Source organism: Meles meles, chromosome 5 (assembly GCF_922984935.1).
Source record: "Meles meles chromosome 5, mMelMel3.1 paternal haplotype, whole genome shotgun sequence".
In the NCBI taxonomy this organism is placed as follows: Eukaryota; Metazoa; Chordata; class Mammalia; order Carnivora; family Mustelidae; genus Meles; species Meles meles.
The window spans coordinates 22,332,881-22,351,232 of record NC_060070.1 but is presented as its reverse complement, the minus strand read 5'-3'; the positions used below and the strand labels follow the sequence as shown (position 1 = coordinate 22,351,232).

General features: G+C 42.7%; 1 protein-coding gene across 4 annotated transcripts in view; it reads right to left on the bottom strand.

Moving 5' to 3' along the window:
• Positions 1-6,623: 6,623 nt before the first annotated feature.
• The window catches only part of CDK19 (cyclin dependent kinase 19), a 172,505-nt gene continuing 160,776 nt past the window's right edge, over positions 6,624-18,352 (bottom strand). For 3 of the 4 annotated variants that reach the window (XM_046005666.1, XM_046005668.1, XM_046005669.1), the window contains 5 exons: positions 18,145-18,217; positions 17,642-17,739; positions 16,674-16,752; positions 15,710-15,970; positions 6,624-10,954 (listed from right to left, as the gene is read on the bottom strand). In XM_046005666.1, the coding sequence (XP_045861622.1) occupies positions 10,823-10,954; positions 15,710-15,970; positions 16,674-16,752; positions 17,642-17,739; positions 18,145-18,217 (643 nt within the window). In that variant the 3' untranslated portion in view covers positions 6,624-10,822. The remainder of the gene's footprint in view (positions 10,955-15,709; positions 15,971-16,673; positions 16,753-17,641; positions 17,740-18,144; positions 18,218-18,352) is intronic. The other variant, XM_046005667.1, reaches the window with a different exon arrangement.

Sequence of the window (18,352 nt, the reverse complement as noted above, 5' to 3'; positions counted from 1 at the left end):
TCAGGGATTAGGTTCCCCCAAACACTTCTGAAGCTGTCACTTGGGGTGACTGCGAATCTCTTTGCTCCTACACCTACTGTCCTCATTGATATTCAGTGCACTGGCACCACAACTGCACAGAGTTTCAAGGAAAATACACATTTTTAAAAAAGGACTGTCATTAACAAAAGCTGAAGAAGACTTGTATTTCATGCTCAGGAAACAAAAAAAAAGATTTTTATATTTATGTAAGAAAACCCATTTGCTTCTCCTTACTCCTAAAGAATGAGGTTCATTTAGTACTCAAGCACCACATGGTTTCCTGGCAAGGTTAGAAGCGTTAGACTTGAGAACCCCCAAAAAAGGAAGGTCAAAGAAGTCAAAGGCCATGCAGAAGACAAGAGACCCAAGCAGAGCAGGAGAGGGGAGAGAAAATGACTCATTGAAAGGAGAAGCAAAATACATATTTTTTAATAATTTTTTTAAAGATTTTATTTATTCATTTGACAGACAGAGATCACAAGTAGGCAGAGAGGCAGGCAGAGAGAGAGAGGAGGAAGCAGGCTCCCTGCCGAGCAGAGAGCCCTATGTGGGGCTCGATCCCAGGGCTCTGAGGTCATGACCTGAGCCAAAGGCAGAGGCTTAACCGACTGAGCCACCCAGGTGCCCCGCAAAATACATTTTTTTAAGGAACAAGACGGGGCGCCTGGGTGGCTCAGTCAGTTAAGCATTCAAGTCTTGATTCCAGCTCAGGTCATGATCTCAGCGTCCACGATCAGTAGGGAATCTGCTTGAAGATTCCCTCCCTCTGCCCCTCCCTCCATGCTCTTTCTCTCTCTCTCAAATAAATTTTATTTATTTATTTATTTATTTTTGGTAAAAGGAGTCAAGACACTATTTTTTGCCTATCAGACTGGTACATAATTTAAAGACTGCTCATAATGAATTTTGGTAAGGCTAAGGGACAGGGGCACGCACACAAATTACTGGTGAAAGTAAATTAATCTAGCCTTTTTAGAAGGCAATTTGGGAGTATATGTAAAAAGAGTATGGTACAAGTCTGGAGTTCTCAAACTCTAGCATGCATCAGAATCACATGGAGGTTCATTACAACCAAATTGCTGGTCCCCACCCCCAGATTCAGAAGTATGGGGGAGAGTCAGAGAATTTGCGTTTCTAATGTTCCCCCATTATGCTAATGCAGCTGGTCTAGGGAATACACTTAGAGAACTACTGGTGGAGATGGCTGGGAGTCTGGCCCTGACGCTTGTCAGTTGTGTGACCTACACAAGTTACTTAACCTCTCTGTTTTTGTTTTTTTTTTTTCTTTCTCATTTATTAAAAATGGGGATGACAGGGTACCTGGCTGGCTCAGTCAGTGAATAGTGCAACTCTTGATCTTGGGATCGTGACTTTGAGCTCCACATTGGGTGTAGAGATTACTTAAAAATAAAATCTTAAAAAAAAAAATGGGGATAATAAATAGTGTCTACCTCTGAGAATTGTGAGAATTAAAAGTTAATAAATGTAAAGTGCATGTGGGAAGTACTCACACTAAATGTTAGCTCAATAAATGTTTTAATTTGGGGGGCACGTGGGTGGCTCAGTGGGTTGAGCCTCTGCCTTGGGCTCAGGACATGGTCTCAGGGTCCTGGGATCGAGCCACGCATGGGGCTCTCTGCTCAGTGGGGAGCCTGCTTCCCCCCCTACCCGCCCCCGTCTCTCTGCCTGCCTCTCTGACTACTTGTGCACTCTCTCTGTGTCAAATAAACAAATAAAATCTTTAAAAAAAAATAAATGTTTTAATTTTTTATTAAGATTTTACTTATTTGAGAGAGAGAGTGCATGTGTGAGCGCAAGCACACACATGCACCAGCAGGGGGATGGGGCAGAGGGAGACTCCTGAGGAGCAGGGTGCCTGATGTGGGATTCTAGTCTAGGACTATGACATCAAGACCTGAGCCAAAGGCAGACGCTTAGCTGACTGAGGCGCCCAGGTGCCCTTCAATATGTTTTCTTAATTAAAAAGTTCATTCTTTTTGATTTGACAATTCCGTGTCTAAGTATGTATCTCCAGAGAAATATTTATATTACAACCTAGATGAAATAAATTCATTTAAAAATATAGCTTAATAAAGTATTCTTGACTCAAGAAGAGAAAATCTGTATAGCTCTATAATTTTAGAGTAATCCAACTTATAATGAAAGTGTTTCTCATAAAGAAAACACCAGAAGTCCTCACTGGTATCTTCTACCAAACTGTTTAAGGAAGAAATAATACAAGTATTGTACAAACTCTCTCAGACAACAGAAGAAGATAAAACATTTCCCAAATTATTTTATGCGTCCTGCATAACGTTGACACCAAACTTGACCAGGACATCATGAGATAATTAGAGACCAATATCCTTCATGAATATAGATAACAAAAATTCTTTTTTTTTTTTTAAATACAAAAATTCTTAACAAAATATTAGCAAATCTGTTGTCGAAAACTGACCTTTGTGCTCTGGAGCCAAAATACGTAATGCAAAGATAGAGTTTGCATATAAAGAGGAACAATAGCTTTATTGCTTTGCCAGGCAAAGGAGGTTGCCTTCAAAACTGCAAACCCGCCCAGAGGAAGGGGCTGGGAGTTTTACAGAGAAATACAGGATCTAGCCAGTTTGGGTAGGAATTGTGTACGTGCTGGCAGCCTCCCTTGCCATGTCTTCAGGGTGGGATCAGGTTCCTGAAACAAAAGGCTAAGATGGGAGGGGAGGTTTGCAGAAGAGCAGGGAAAAGGTTATTTAAAGGTTTATGCATTTCTTTTCAAGAGAGAGAGAAAGAGTGTGCCCGCACATGTGTGCAAGTAGCGGGGAGGAACAGAATCTTTCAAGCAGACTCTCCAATGAGTGCAGAGCCCCACTCAGGGTGCTTAATCTCACAACCCTAAGATCATGATCCTGAGATCCTGACCTGAGCTGAAACCAAGAATAGGATGCTTAACTGACTGAGCCACCCAAGGACCTAGGGTGACTTTAAAATCAAGCTTTGCTGAAGCCTAGATGTAGCCATTTTGATTTTGTTCCACTTTATGCTTTTAAGCAGTTTCAAATTAAAGCTAGCAAATTAGAAAAAAAATGGTAATACACCATGACCAAAATCTGTATTGGTTTCCAATGTTTGTTGTAACAAATTACCACAAACTTGGGGGCTTGAAAAAACAGAAACGTATTCCTTCTCAGTTCTAGAGGCCAGAAGTCTGAAATCAGTGACAGCAAGGCCACATTCCCTCCAGAGGCAAAAAGACAATTCATCCTTGCCTCCTGTAGTTTCTGGTGACTGACAGCATTCCTTGGCTTGTGGCTACATCACTCCAGTCTCTGCTTCCATCTTCACATCACCTTCTCTTTATGTCAATTCCAGGAATGCAAGGCTGTTTTAACATCTAAAAAACAGTCCATGTCCACATCCTGCATAATTCCCTTCACTTAAGCAGGGCTTGTGGAAAGGATGGAATAGTCATATTGGTGATTACATTAGATTATATAAAATCCCACTGCAATAGACCAAAGAGGAATTTTGCTGGTGGCCCTGAAGAAGCCAACCACTGTGTTTTCGAGAAGGCCATATGGCAAAGTACAGTCTCTAGGAGCTAAGAATGGCTCTCCACAGACAGATCCTACAACCACAGGAGCTGAATTCTGCCAAAAAACAGTGATCTTAGAAGAGAACCCTAATCTTAGATGAGCTCAAAGTCCCACTTGCCACCTTGAAATCTGGTTAGACCCTGAGCAGAGGACCTAGTCAACATAGGACCACACTCCTTAACCAAAGAAACAGTGAGATCATAAACTTGTGTTGTGCTAAGCCAAAAAAAAAAAATTCTTAAATTTATGTATTTAAGTAATTTCTCCGCCTAACGTGGGGCTCAAACTCACAACCCCAAGGTCAAGAGTTGCATGCTCTTCTGCCTGAGCCAGCCAGGAGCCCTTGGCCAAAAATATCTTTTAATGTAATTCATCATATATTTTTTTTAAAGATTTATTTATTTGACAGAGAGAGATCACGAGTAAGCAGAGAGGCAGGTAGAGAGGAGGAAGCAGGCTCCCCGCTGAGCAGAGAGCCTGATGTGGTGCTAGATCCCAGGACCCTGAGATCATGACCTGAGCTGAAGGCAGAGGCCTAACCCACTGAGCCACCCAGGTGCCCCAGTGTAATTCATCATATTAACAGCATAAAGGAGAAAAATCTTATAATCATCTCATATGCAGGAAAGGCATTTAACAAAATGCAGCACCTCTTTGTGATTAAAACTCTTGTCAAAACAGAAGTAGAAGGAAACTGCCTCCATTTGACTTAGGGCATCTGTGAGAAACCTTTATCTAACATCAGACCTAGTGGTGAAATATAGAATAGTTTCTCTCTAAGACTGAGAACGTTACAAGGTATTCATTCATACCAGTTCCAGTCAACATTGTATGGGACCTGCTAGCCCATGCATTTAGGCAAGAAAAATAATAAAATTCCTTTACATCAGGGAGGAAGCAGTACAACTGTCTTTATCCACAGATGACAAGATTGTATATGTAGAAAATCTAAGGGAATCCTCTCATTTTAGAACAGTGAATGTTGCAACAGGATATCAAGGCAATATGCAAAAACCGATTGTATTTCTCTATATAGCAACAAATAATTACAAAGTGAAATTTCACCCCTCAAAAATTCTACCTTCCATAGAACACTAGAGAACAATTGGCCATGTTCTTTGCAACTTTGTAACAAGGACTGCCTTTTCTCCAGTTTCCAATTACCTGTTCCTCATTTCCATCTGAGGTCTCATCAGAATGGCCTTTATATCCATATTTCTACCAACATTCTGTTCATGATTACTGATGTGTTCTCTAAGATGGAAGCTCTCTCTCCCACTCTCCTCTTTTCTTTCTGAGCCCTCACCCGAATTGCCTCTAACATTTCTCATTTCTACCATGCACCTCAGACTCCTCCAGCCTCCTGTTATCCCCCAGTTTCAAAGCTGCTGCCACGCTTTTAGGTACTTGTTACAGCAGCAGCCCATTTCTTGGTACCAAAATCTGTATTCGTCTGCATGAATTGCTGTGACAAAATACCATAGACTGGGTGACTCCAACAATAGAAATTTATCTTCTCACGGTTCTGGAGGCTGGGAAGTCCAAGATCAAGGGCTGGCAGGGTTTGGTTTCTGGTGAAGGCTGTCTTCCTGGCTTGTAGATGACAACCCTTTTTCTGTGTCCTCACATGGTAGGGAGAGAAGGCTGTGGGGAGAAAGAAGAGAAAGTCGGGGAGGGAGGGCGCAAGGTAAAAAGGAGAGGGAAGAAAGCTCTGAGTGCACACCTCTTTTCTTACAAGGAAATTAATATGATTATCAGCGTTCTGTCTCCACCCCCACCCCAGCCACAGTCTTATCCTTATGACTTCATTTAACTATAATTACTTTGGTAAAGGCCATGTCCAAATACAGCCACAAATACAGGGGATAAGGGCTTCAACATAAGAATTTTGAAGGGACACATTCGGTTCATAATAGCACCTTGATGTGAAAAACTTCAGTAGTATTTTCTGGAAAAAAAAAATCTAAGCAGCAGAAAAAATCTGAAAAAGCAGAATGTACTTAATACATCTTAATGTTGTAAGTCAGTATTTTCATCTCTTTCCCTTATATTCTCTCATTTATAACAAATGAGCAAACGTTTCTGTTGGGCATGTGTTTTGCTGGTCCAAGGTGGCTTTCTACTGCCTGAGAGATAAAATGATACTATTTGAGGTGTTAAAATGGAATATGATCCAGGAATTCTATGCTAAAGAAAAAAAAAAAAGATGCAAATGACTTGCCCTATTAATTGTTCTGTGTTGGGTATCATGACAGGTGCTAGGAGTGCAGGAGGAGTAAAACCCAGGGGGCTGCCCACAAAGAACTTACAGTTGGCCAAGGACACAGACCCATCCTTTCAAAGTGATTTCCCCAGGAGTGGTAAGGGGCTTGTACAGTCTTCCACATTCTCTTATTCAGGTGGCTGGTTAGAAAGGCGCCTATGGTCAAAGAATAGTCTTCCAAGGGAAGCTCTACTCTCCAAATAGAACCGTATTGAATATACATATGGTCTGTGCCAAGCTGTGGAGCCTGGACATGTGCAGTATCTATTTTAAACAGAAATGCAAGTTTTGTGTTTGTGCCCCTTAAACGTTCTTCAGTTCACTCCATGATGCCCTTGACTTTTGGAGTAACCATGTTAGGTACATCAAGTAAATTAGTAAGGGGCAGCCCAGTAAAACAGAGTGTTCTTGTAAAAAGGAGTAGAACCCATTGCCACTCTACCCAAAAAATGCTGCGTATTTGTGTTTTCCTAAAAGGCCATTCTCATCTTCCTTTTTTAATAAAAAGGATGTTTTCCCGAGAAATGTTTTAAAAACTGTGATTTTGCTTCGGAGGCATATGTAAGCAGTGTGTCTGTGGTTTTGTGACATCATAAGCATCCTGAACAAAATAACACATTGCAACTTCCAGGGAGACTTTGCATCTCTGCAGGACGAGTGTCATCTGAAAAGCTTCTAGGCATGCAGATAAAATTTTGACACTAAAACTTATTCACAGTTTTCCTAGACTCAAAAAATCCACCAAGAAACAAAGTCAATTAAATTTTATTACAACCAAGAATATAAAATAAATGCAATGTAATTTATTTTAGCTTTAACAGTCATTTCAAGAAGGGTGTCAGGACAACTCAAATGCGGGGAAAACACTCTGGACTCCAAAGTGGCTGCTCTCCTGCCCCCCACGGAGCTCGCTCACTCACTGGGGGGACAGCTGGCTCTGAGTGCATACCTCGCCGCAGAGTGTGGGAAGCGTACGCGGTCATCTCTATAATCATAGAAAGAGGGGTGCGTGCAGAAAATGGCTGAAAGAAGAGACAAAGACAGGTACACTTCACAAACAGGAATTATGGGAGTTACAAACTAGGCAGTTGAGAAAGGATATACTACATAACATATATAAAAAGTACTTTAAATTGCTGTTAAAAAGGACATCTTCAGTCCAGATTTTGTGTAATACTTTTAGTGTCTATACAGACAAATCTTTAAAAAAATTAAATAGTATTAATTTACTAAATATTTAGGAGATAACAGTGCATTAAGGATTTTTTTTCAATATAATACATACGTATCACTCCTTTGCAGTGATAGCACAGAAGAGTAAGTATGGCCTTAGGTACAACACATTTCTTTAAAAAATCCTAAAACGATGAACTTTGCTTTATGGTATCTGTGACTACTCTTGAAGATGATGGGGCCTGAACTGCTAGGTTTGATATAAAACATTACTTAATCCTTGAATCCTTCGAGCCTCCTTCAGGCTAACTGCTGTCTTATTGCCTTTCTCCATTCCCTCGAAAGATATCACCGGAGAGGTAAGGATTTCCAATTTTCCTAGAATTTTTCCTTCATTGTATAGTTTCTGCCACATCGTTTTATTCAAAAGCAGATTAAGCTGCAAATCTTATTGTCCAATGATTTTTCCTATGCCCTGGAGCAGAGAAAACAGCTTCGTTTCAGAGGCATACACCCAGCAGCGGCTTCACCATGAGTGAGGCAGTGAACATGGAGGTAAACGTCGTCCCTTTCCATTCTTCTACGTCAATTAGGTTTACAAGAGCGAAAGAGTAGTGCAGAAGGCCAAAATTCTAAGTACTAAAGTTTTAAAACCACACAGATATAAAAATATACAGGCCCTTGGTTTTCGTATGTTACTGCACGACCTATCATCACAAAGATTGCTTCAGCCTCGTAGAAACAGCCCCGCCACCAGGCTACCTTATCCTGGAGCTGGCTCTCCTGAAACTAGAATCCCTTTTCCCAAACACACAGCTCACCAGAAGGTAATTGGAAACTGATTTGTAATATGTAGGGCAGAGAACCTTCACTTGTATTCCTTCCTTCCTTTCAAATAACCTCCCTCAGTTTGGGTGTTCTCGTGGGCTTGGCGGGGGCTCCCTGCGTTCTCAGGGAACAAGACAGTAATGCGTCTTCAAAGAGAAATGAGGTCATTTGGGGACCACAAAGGTAAATTTTAACCTCAAAAGGCGTCACAGAGCTCCCTTGAGGTCCCACAGTTTAGGGTCCATAAGAATGTTAAAGGCTTTGTTCCCTTTTACCAGGAAAAGGAAATCATGAGTCTAAATTATTTCAAGGGTACTGGGCCCAACTGGCGCCCCCAACTCCGAGGCAAGAAAAGGGCCAGTACCAGCACAGTGACCAGAATAATGGGGGTATCTGCCTGTAACCTGGAGAACACCATGGACTAGAAAAACGGATGGTTATCCCCTCACGGTTTCTGCATCAGTTCTGCCAATAAAATTAGCTATCTGCAAGGAAAGCAGGGTACTCCGGTGATTACATAAGCACGTATCACAAGAACAGTATATCAAAGTTGCTTATAAAGTATGAAGGGGCGTGGTATTTTGGTCTACGCCCGTAGGTGGGCTTTCCTCTTATTAACTCTAAGTGCCCCCCCAGGGCAGCCACGGAGCTTCTGTTTTCCCTGTAATTTCCCACAACCACTTCAGAAGTGCGTTCTGCTTATAAGGGCCACCAACTGTTGTTGAGAGGCTGCTGTGAACATTTCAAAGCCGCATTAATGCCTGTTGTGATATTTAATCACTGGCCTTCTCTAAGGTCAATAGAAACCTCTCGATAACACTATTGATCACACAGCAGCTTTGGAAATAATAACTCTATCCAAGGGAGTTTAGATGTAAACAAAAGGACCCTCAGACTCTTAAAAGCCAGTCCTCTCATCCCAGGAGAACTTGTGGTCGGTCGTGGAATGGATCCTAAGCTCCTTAAGGATGAAGCATGTCTTGCCCTTTGAGTCTCCCAGCAGGAATGGCCCCGGGCACATGGTGATGGTGCAGTGAGCAGCTGATGGCCAATAACTCTGGACAGCGAGGCTTCAGGGCACAGGATAGAATTTTATACAGGCAGCTACGTTATGCAAAGGGCTACTAATTTCCCATTAAAAAAAAAATGGAAGGGGTGAATTACCATTGAGATGATCAGAAATTCCTTCCAATGGAGCATGCCAACTGCTTCATCTTCCATGTTCACGAGTGTCACTATATAGCTTCTATTATTAATAAGCATTATTATGCTGAGATCAGTAAGGTCCTTGCTGGCTACAGTATCACATTAATAGTGCAAAATGTATACTGGCTTCTGTCTAAAATCTTATTTGTGTATGGACCCAGAGTATCATAACCAGGTAGATAAGTTCACAAATAGTTTTTAAAAAATGCATATAACTTGCATATACAACAATCAGCTATTTCTTCTAGCTCAAGAAAACATTTAAAACAAGGCTGGTGCTGCTAGTAGCATTCAGAAGAACACAAATTTCTTGCCCCTTACATTACAACGGGAGCTCTAAGCCTTTACATTTCCTGTGACTCTGGGAAGCGAGGGGCTCCTTTCCCTGGCTGAGAAAGAACTCAGCCTCTAATTCATAGATCATGGAAACGTATAGTCATGTATACTATCTGCCCATAGTTTTTTAGGCACAATTATTAAGTTTTCTCCTAGGGGCAAAGAAAGCATTCAGTGCAATGAAAAGATTCTTGATAGAATTAAGTTTCAGTTAACAACAGCAAAATTATGCATACATAATACATCCTCGAAACATGAATAAAACCTAAATTTTTAACATGCTTTAAAAATAGTCACTCTATGTCTAATGCAAATATGAATGGAGAACACTGCTCTTTATTTTAAAAGCAGGTTAAGTTGCAAATTAATTTGCAGGCTTCTGTTTGAGTACTCTTGATTATGTAAGAAAGTTACTCAAGCTAACCCCCGACGTGAAGAAACCAACAGTTCTTTAGAGAAGCCAACTTTATGTACAACACACACTAAAAGCTTTTCCTTCAAAGGTAAGTAACACATCCTTTGATCGACGTTACTCCTTAAAGAAACCCTAGTGCAGTTAATACTCTCTTCTGCTTTCTGGTGTGGGGCACCAGAGGGCTGCAGTTCCTCAAAGCTCTTGAAACCCTTTTTAAGTTAGACTTAGCTACGTGATGGTTAAGTGAGAATTCTTCAGTACTGAATACTCTTCAGAACAAGGTGATTCGGGAACTACGTTCCATCTGAATGATTGATTATATAAAAACTAGCACAACAGTTCTTCGTAGCATAAAGCATAGTAACTGTAAAGATCTAGGCTGTTTTTGGTTGTAGGTTCCCTCTGTCCCACCATTTGTCTTTTTTTTTTTTAGACCTTCCCTGAAACTAGATAAATAAAAACGTAATAGTAAAGTACTTTGGGACAGTAACAGTTCCTGTTTAAGACTTCCATGAGCAAAACAGTCATATTCTGCAAAAACAACGTAGTGCTTTAAAAGGTGCATTTTTACCTGTGTCGCTAGATCAGTTCATGACGTATAAAACTATACACCGCTGGAGTCCTGTTTCTAAAACATTAAATCCTATTAAAAGAGCTTTGAAAAGATAAATCATAGTGATTGCTACAGCATGAGAAAGGTGCACCAGGAAATCCTTCGAAAAAATGCTGAAGGTTACAGAAGTGAAGTGCTAGGATTAGATCAGACGCTGGATCAGAGTCGCAATGGAACACATGCGGGGAAAGGGCGCTGGGGAAACTTCACAAAAATCTTCTTGAAGTCCATAAAGAAGACACATCAGTTAGTCCTGCAAAAGTCAGGATGGAGTCTTCCTCCTATGTGGAGGAGTTTGAGACGGCATCATCGTTTGCATTTTTTGGTTCTTTTCAATGCGGACATCATATTGCTGGAGTCTGCGCCCTGAGCCGCGGTCAGTAGCGGTGGCCCGGGTGAGACGGGTGGTACTGCGTGCTCTGCTGGGACGAGGACGAGTAGCCGAGAGTGCTCTGGGACTGAGAGGATCCCTGAACGCTGCTTTGGTAATTCAGGCGTGAACTGGAGTGCTGGGGGAAGGAAAGAGAGAAAGGGAATCACTGGGGGAAGCAGAGAATGGCTCAGGGTGTTCATCCCGACAGCACGGGCTCCTGGTTCAGATCCATGGTAGCGGACAGTGGACGTAAGCTCGTTAATACATTTTGCATATTTGAACCCACGGCCTGCCACCACTGAGACAACATGTTTTGGCAGGCATGAAGCATGGCTGGATTTCTTTGGGGCATAAACCGCAGTGGCAAAGAAAAGCAGAGGGGAAACGCAGGCTGACCCCTACTCTTGATACTAACTCTGCTTAGCTGTTCTTTGTGTGACTGAGATTTGCAAACAAGAATGATCAATTTGGCACTGAATTAGTGGTATTCGTAATGTATCTGGATGTGCTGTTAATGTCCTCATAAGAAACAACAAAGTGATGACTAAGAAATCATTTCTAGAGGCACCTGGGTGGCTCAGTCGTTAAACGGCTGCCTTCGGCTCAGGTTCTGATCTCAGGGTCCTGGGATCGAGCCCCACATCAGGCTCCCTGCTCGGCAGGAAGCCTGCTTCTTTTTCTCCCACTCCTCCTCTTGTATTCCCTCTCTGTCTCTTTCTCCCTCCGTCCAATAAATAAAGAAAATCTTAAAAAAAAAAAAAAAAAGTCATTTCTAGAGAAGAGAATTTGCAGAGGTGGCGGCTACAGTGGCCTCAGCAGCACCACCCAGAGGACAAAACACGGCAGGGTGGACGGGATGGGGCAGCAAGAAGTGCGTTGTATGAACCTCAGGTAACATTTAGAATGAAAAAAAAAAAAAAAAAAAGTTCATGCATGAGAATGCCCTCAAGAGAAAGCAGGAACAAATGTATTTCAATTCAATGTTTTTTTATTACCTTAAATGAAACATTCATCTTCATGGTGTCAGGAGCAAATACAAAAAATATGTTTAAAAAATCATCTACAGGGGCACCTGGGTGGTTCAGTCAGTGAAGTGGCTGACTTCAGCTCAGGTCAGGATCCCAGGGTCCTGGGATGGAGCCGCGCGTTGGACTCCTTGCTGCACGGAGAGCCTGCTTCTCCTTCCCCCCGCCCCCCGCATGCTGCTCTCCCTACTTGTGCTCTCCATCTCCCTGTCAAATAAATAAATAAAGATCTTTAAAATAAAAAATAAAAAATCATCTATAGAATAAGAACATGTGTCTAGTTAAAGATAAGTAAGCTGGAACCAGTGTCTTTAGCTAAGCTTGGAAGCCTGGTTTTTCCCATGAGCAAAGTGGGAAAGAGCTTACTAATAAAACCGTTACTCAGAGTAAAAAATGTAAATGACCTTGTGCTGGCACTGAGGGTTTAAGGAAGGATATAGCAGCAGGGTCCCCCCGCTCAGTGTGCAAAGGCTGCCAAACCAAACTTGCAACATCTGGTCTAAGACAGCAGGGCCAGAAGATAGTCTTGGTGAAAAACAGCTCTGCCTGGCTTCTTCCCCGTTACAGAACTCTGGCTAGTTGCAGAGAGCAAGATGGAGTCACACACGTCAAGCAGCCACTAAGGGACCTGCGGCTACCAGATACTGCCGAAACCAGCACCAGCTGATGACACTGCGGAACTTATCACGAGACGCAGGGGAGGCTGGCAGGGGCCCAAGACTCACTAAATCCCTCTAAAAGTGGAGAATTTCTGCAGCACGCTGGCCCACTCCTCAGACACTGACCCCTCTATGCCCGACCACTTCAAAAAGACACCAGCAGCCGAAGGCTCTGCCCGACTGATCTCTGAACAGAACTGAGTGCCAAAAGCGGACCCAGACTGGACCGAGACCTCATCTCAACCACGCGCCCCAGAACTGATTTCTGGTTTGGTTCGGTAACTTCCTACCCTCTCTTCTACCTTGTTTGTTGTGTGACTTGTCTTACGTTCTGCTCTGTGTGCCATGTGAAGAGCCAGGGTAATCGTGTGGTGAAATGTCACCGAGTCTGGAATCCTGCATCTGCTTTACAATGATGTGAACCCTGCTTTGTGACTGAATAAAGCCGACATTGTGGAAAGACGCAACTTGTGTCTACGCCTTCCTGGCGTGCTCATCACACTGGATGTGTTAGTGTAAGAACCCTTTCAGGCTTCCAGATCCCCATGTTTTATTTTTAAGTTTATTATGAAAAACATGTTCTTTCCACTCACAATTGCTAGGCTGGCTATGATCACTTTACTTCAGCAGATTAGATTCAGCACGAAGGTTCCTCCACACTCGGCAAAGAACAAACATGTTGAAATGTGAGTCACGCGTAGGTGCAAGGGGCTCTCCCACCTCCACATTGCACAACCTCTCCAGCTGAGGAGCTGAAATATCTACCCGTTCCATAGATCACGCTGTTTTTATTTTTAAGTGGATAGCATAGTATGGGAGAAAGAAAAGCAGCTTAAAGAATTCTTAGATTTGAAAGGAATACAGTAGGGTAGTAATCTGTCCGTAATGGACTATTCTCAGGTGAATATAATACAGTCAGAGACACAAAGATGAACCAGTTTATGATAGAGGTTTGGTGCTCCCATAATAGGAATAAACTACTGTTGGGGTGAAACAGAATTTATAATAAAATTCAAATGTGTTCATGACTACTACCCAAATAGCAAGCTGTTTTCAGTACATCAAAATGAAGCCTTGATTAGTTTCATTGTGTTTAGAGAAGAAAACCACAAGCCCAAATCGTGTCACTTGGGCCAAATCACCAAACCAGAGCTTAATACCAAATCTAACTGCAGTTTCAACTTTCCCCAGAAATGGAGTTTACCAGGTCAGCCAGGAAATTTTCTGATGGGTGCCAAAGAGTCTGCCACCTGGGTCCTCTCTATTCCCCCAAAGGTAATTTGCATGTAAGACCCCTGCTCTTTCCCCCTAAGGGAAAGTGACCCAGCCTGGAACCAGCTCTTCTCTTTTGCTACTCACTTTCTTGCCCCGCCCTCCTTCCTAGAAAAACCTTCCGTTTTATACAACTCCTAGGAGCTCCTCTCTACTTGCTAGATGGGATGCTGCCAAATTCACAGATCATTTAATAAAGCCAATTTGATGTTCAAACGTACTCTGTGGAATTTTGTTTTTTAGCCTGTGGAACCAGTCTCAGTGCTCGTGTGTACTCCCCTGCTTGTGTGTACTCCCCTGCTTGCACGGACTCTTCCAAAAGAAGTTTTCAGAGAAGACGTTTTGTGAAAACACATTCCTTTGTAGATATATTCAAAATGTAAAGCCGGTTGAGGAAGCTATTTATTATGTCTTTCTCCTTAATGTTTCTTTTGATTCCCATTCCTTATCAGTGAGTTTATGGCTCCCTTGCCTGAGGGTTTTGTTTTTTTATTTAATCTCCATCCTCTTTCTCCTCTTCCACCAGAACCCTGAGAGTCTACATTTTTTTTTTTAAGTTTTAAGGGTGTTTTTTCCCCCCACCGCCACCCCCAACTTCCTAGATCTTAGCTGATTACTTTCCTTGAAAATGAGGACTTTAAAAAAAAAAACAAAGAAAATGAGGGTTTTGTGGGGTTTTTTCATTTTTGCAGTATTCCCTATGGTTTTCACAGGTATTTTTACCTCTCTCTTCCCAAATACTAATTATCCTTAGACTTTTTTCCCTTTAATTTGCCAAATTAGTAGTACCATCTGTAGAGGCCACTTTTAGACAATAGGCTCGAGCAATGGGAACTTGACCAAGGCAAAAGGGCGCACAGCAACCCCCTGGCTGAGCACAGGCCCCTCAGGGGACCCACCTCAAGGATCCATAGACCCCAACTGATGAGTGTGCTACTTACAACCAGGCACAGTTAGCGGAAAAAAAGGAGAATTCCATAGTCACCATACCTCCTCACCTTCCCGCTTTAACTACAGCCCCTGACCCACCGCCTCCTGGCACACAGCCTCTCCTCTGCTGTCCTCCAGGGCTCCCTTGTGGTGTCCTCAGTAAACTTCTAGCTCCTTTGTCGCCCTTTCACCGCGGGGACCACCAGCTGCCACTGGTTTCCACCCACCCCCGCCCCGCACTTGGGAGCCCCCCTCCCATTGAGAGAGACACCACATTTAGACAGATATCACACAACTGTAGGGTGTTTTTTATCTTAATAATAAAAAGTACCTTCTAGTCTCAAAAATACTTCTAGTGAGACTTAACAGTGATTTCTGAGAAGTTTCTATCTTAATCCCTTTCTGTGTTTTCTCGGCTACTTACTGATTATTTCCTCTCAGTGACAGCAAATCTTTCTCTAGTATGCAGCTTATTTTGTCCAAAATAAGCCGCTGCTCCTCTCTCAGTTGCTTATCTAGTTATCTTTTTCTGACCCAAAGCTGACAGGCAGCTAGAAGGATAATAGGAGAGATCTTCTTTGAGGAGGGAGATGCCTGCCTCACCTTCCCTCCTCAGGAGGCAAGGAAAACAAGGCAAGAATGAAATGTTTTGCAATTACATGCAATATGATCAAAATCTTCATTTTCATATAATGACCTAGAAGTAGGATTGTAGCATTTGTACATTCGAACTTTAGAGTTAGGTACTACATAAGTCTAAATTGACTTCTGGGTTGCCTGGGTGGCTCAGTCTGCTGAGTGCCAGCCTTGGTCTCAGATCCGGATTCTAGAGTCCTGGGATCGAGCCCCTCTGTGGGGTTTCCCGCCTGCTTCTCCCTCTCCCTCTGCCTCTCCGCATTGCTCAGGTTCTCACTTGAGCTTGCTTTAAAAAAAAAAAAAAAAAATCCTACTTCCCATTTCACAAAATGTATGGCCATTAACAAGAAAAAAAAACAAGTTGAGTACCTGATAATCTGAGGGCAGAACAGGCCCGCCTGAGTTTGCGCCCGAGGGCCCCAGGCGGGGCTTCTTGTTCGCAGGCACCTGACCGGAGTCCTGACTGTGCTGCAGGCCAGGCCCCGCAGCCCCGGTGCCCGTCCCAGCCCCGCCCGCAGTCCCATTGGTCTGCGTGCTGTTCTGCTGCGGTGCGGGTGCCTGTGGGGGGGCTGCCGCCTGCTGCGGGGGCGCTGTGGGCTGCTGATGTTGGTTCTGCTGCTGCTGCTGATTCTTGGAAGGAAGAGAAACAGGTCAACTCGGTATGGAACCACATTAATAGGACGGTGCTTTCTTTTCCTTTTCCTTTTCTTTGTAACAGGACATAACTTTGAGAACTTGATAATGCACACGTGACTGCCCACCCTGCTGGACAAGGTGGGACAGGCAAGTACTGCAGCCGGGGAACGCAGCATCCCCAAAGGTCAAGAGTCCCGAGTCCTGAGCGGGATTCAGTCTCTGAAGTTCATTTAGGATTGCGCAGTCAGCCTCCACCCCAGTCCCAGACACCCCGCTGGAGAGCATGCGGCACCCAGGAAGTAGTTCTGCACTCTTGGAGCAGTGATGGTCTCCATCACGGGTTTGGAGAAGCAGAGGGATAGGGGGAGGGCCTGATATATTCTATTAGCAGCGACGAGAAAGATGCTTTGAAAGCAGGCGGCACAAAGCGATGATGATGACACCCAACAAGCAAAATGCACAGTTAAGAATTGGGGAATAAAATTGGCTCTAAAACAAGTCAGAGGATCATTTATCTGTAAACTTATTATATTTCAAATCACAAAGTACAGCTGCAATCACTTAATTAAAGTGATTTAATTAATACATGCTTAATTAAAGGCATTTAAATACACAGGAATCATTAAATTATACTTCCCTAAATTCTTTCTGCCTCCTTTACTCTCTGGACGTGAAGTATATACTGTGTAGTTTATACCTTGTCACCTTTCTCTTCAGGTTCATCTTCATTAAGGAATTCTCGTTTGGGGTATGGAATCTGGCAGCCAGCAAACACACTACAAAATCATTAAAAAAAGAATATACATCATGGCATAAAGTCTACAATATCAGTGACCTTGTTAACTTGAAATTCCACTTTTTTTCTTAACATATTTCCCACTTTTCATCTATAACTACTATTTGCTAGATGCCTCCCAAGACAACTCAATTCAAGCAAATCAGAAAAGAATTTGTGGTGTGCCTGGGTGACTCAGTCAGTTAAGCATTCAACTTTTCATTTGGCCTTAGGTCATGATCTCAGGGTCGTGGGATTGAGCCCTGTATTCCGCTCTGACCACACTGGGCGTGGAGCCTGCTTAAGATTTTCTCTCTCTCCTTCTGGCCCTTCCTCCCCTCTCTCCCTCTCTTAAAAAACAAAACAAGACAAAAAAAGACTTCATTGTCTACATTTTTAAAATATTTTATTTATTTATTTGAGAGAGACAGAGATAGTGAGAGCGAGCATAAGTTGGAGGAAGAGGAGAAGCAGGCTCCACACTGAGCAAGGAGCCAGATATGGGGCTCGATCTCAGGACACTGAGATCACGACCGGAGCCAAAGACAGATGCTTAACCAACTGAGCCACCCAGGTGCCCCTATTGTCTTAAGTTTTATACCCAACTGTATAAACTCATCTGGCTGACTGACCTAAAAGTCCCACCTGTTAGCTTGAACTTTTTTCTGTAATACCAAATAATGGTGATTCCTAAAATACTTGTTTTCATTCACACCTCTCTATCACTTTGCCTGTTTCAGAATACACGCCCTTTCTCTTGAGGACTTTTTCTTCAAGGCAGTAATCATGGAGAACTTCAGTAATGCTGCGGTAAAGTGTCCTCTTACTTTCAGACACCATCAAACACCCTCAACCTGGAGCAGAGGACACAGAAAATGTAGGATACATACTCTAATGTTGGCAAGGGGTCCTCCTGAAAATAGGGATCCTGCAGAGCCTGCTCCGAGGTAATTCTCTTGGTGGGATCCATAGTAAGGAGTTTCTGAAGCTGGAGTAACACATAAGAAATTGAAAGCAAGTGGAAAGATCACTTATAAGTCAATGTTTTGACTTTTGTATAAATGTCTAGCAGGATAAATATCAAACGCCATTTTGTGGAGCTCACCACGCTATTAATACACTACATGCATTAACGTGAGATTGGCAGAAATCATTAGTGTTAAAGCTCTTTAAGAATGTAATTTTTTTTTTCCTGCTGATAAATTGCTGGGAAAAATTAAGTCTAGAAGTCAAGGGGGACATCTCAAAAGAAAAATGTTTAACTTTGCTTCAGCATCCACCAATTTCTTTTCTTTCTAAAGAGGAGGAGTAGCTAAGACAATTCCATGGTGAACGGAATGAGGTGGGCCTGTGCCACAGACCTGAAGTCCTCGTCTGGAAGACAGGCACCTACCAAGAGGAACACTTTGCTGTCAGGCTTGACCTTGTGTTTCTCCATGTACTTTATGAGGCTACTGTTGGCATACCTGCAAAGACATGACAATCACACATCACTGGGAACTCTCACACATTCCATAAAATGTTTATTACTGAAGTACAGCTTACACACTTTGTATTTTTTAACGGAAAGCTCCCAGATTGGTTTTCCTATAAGGCATAGG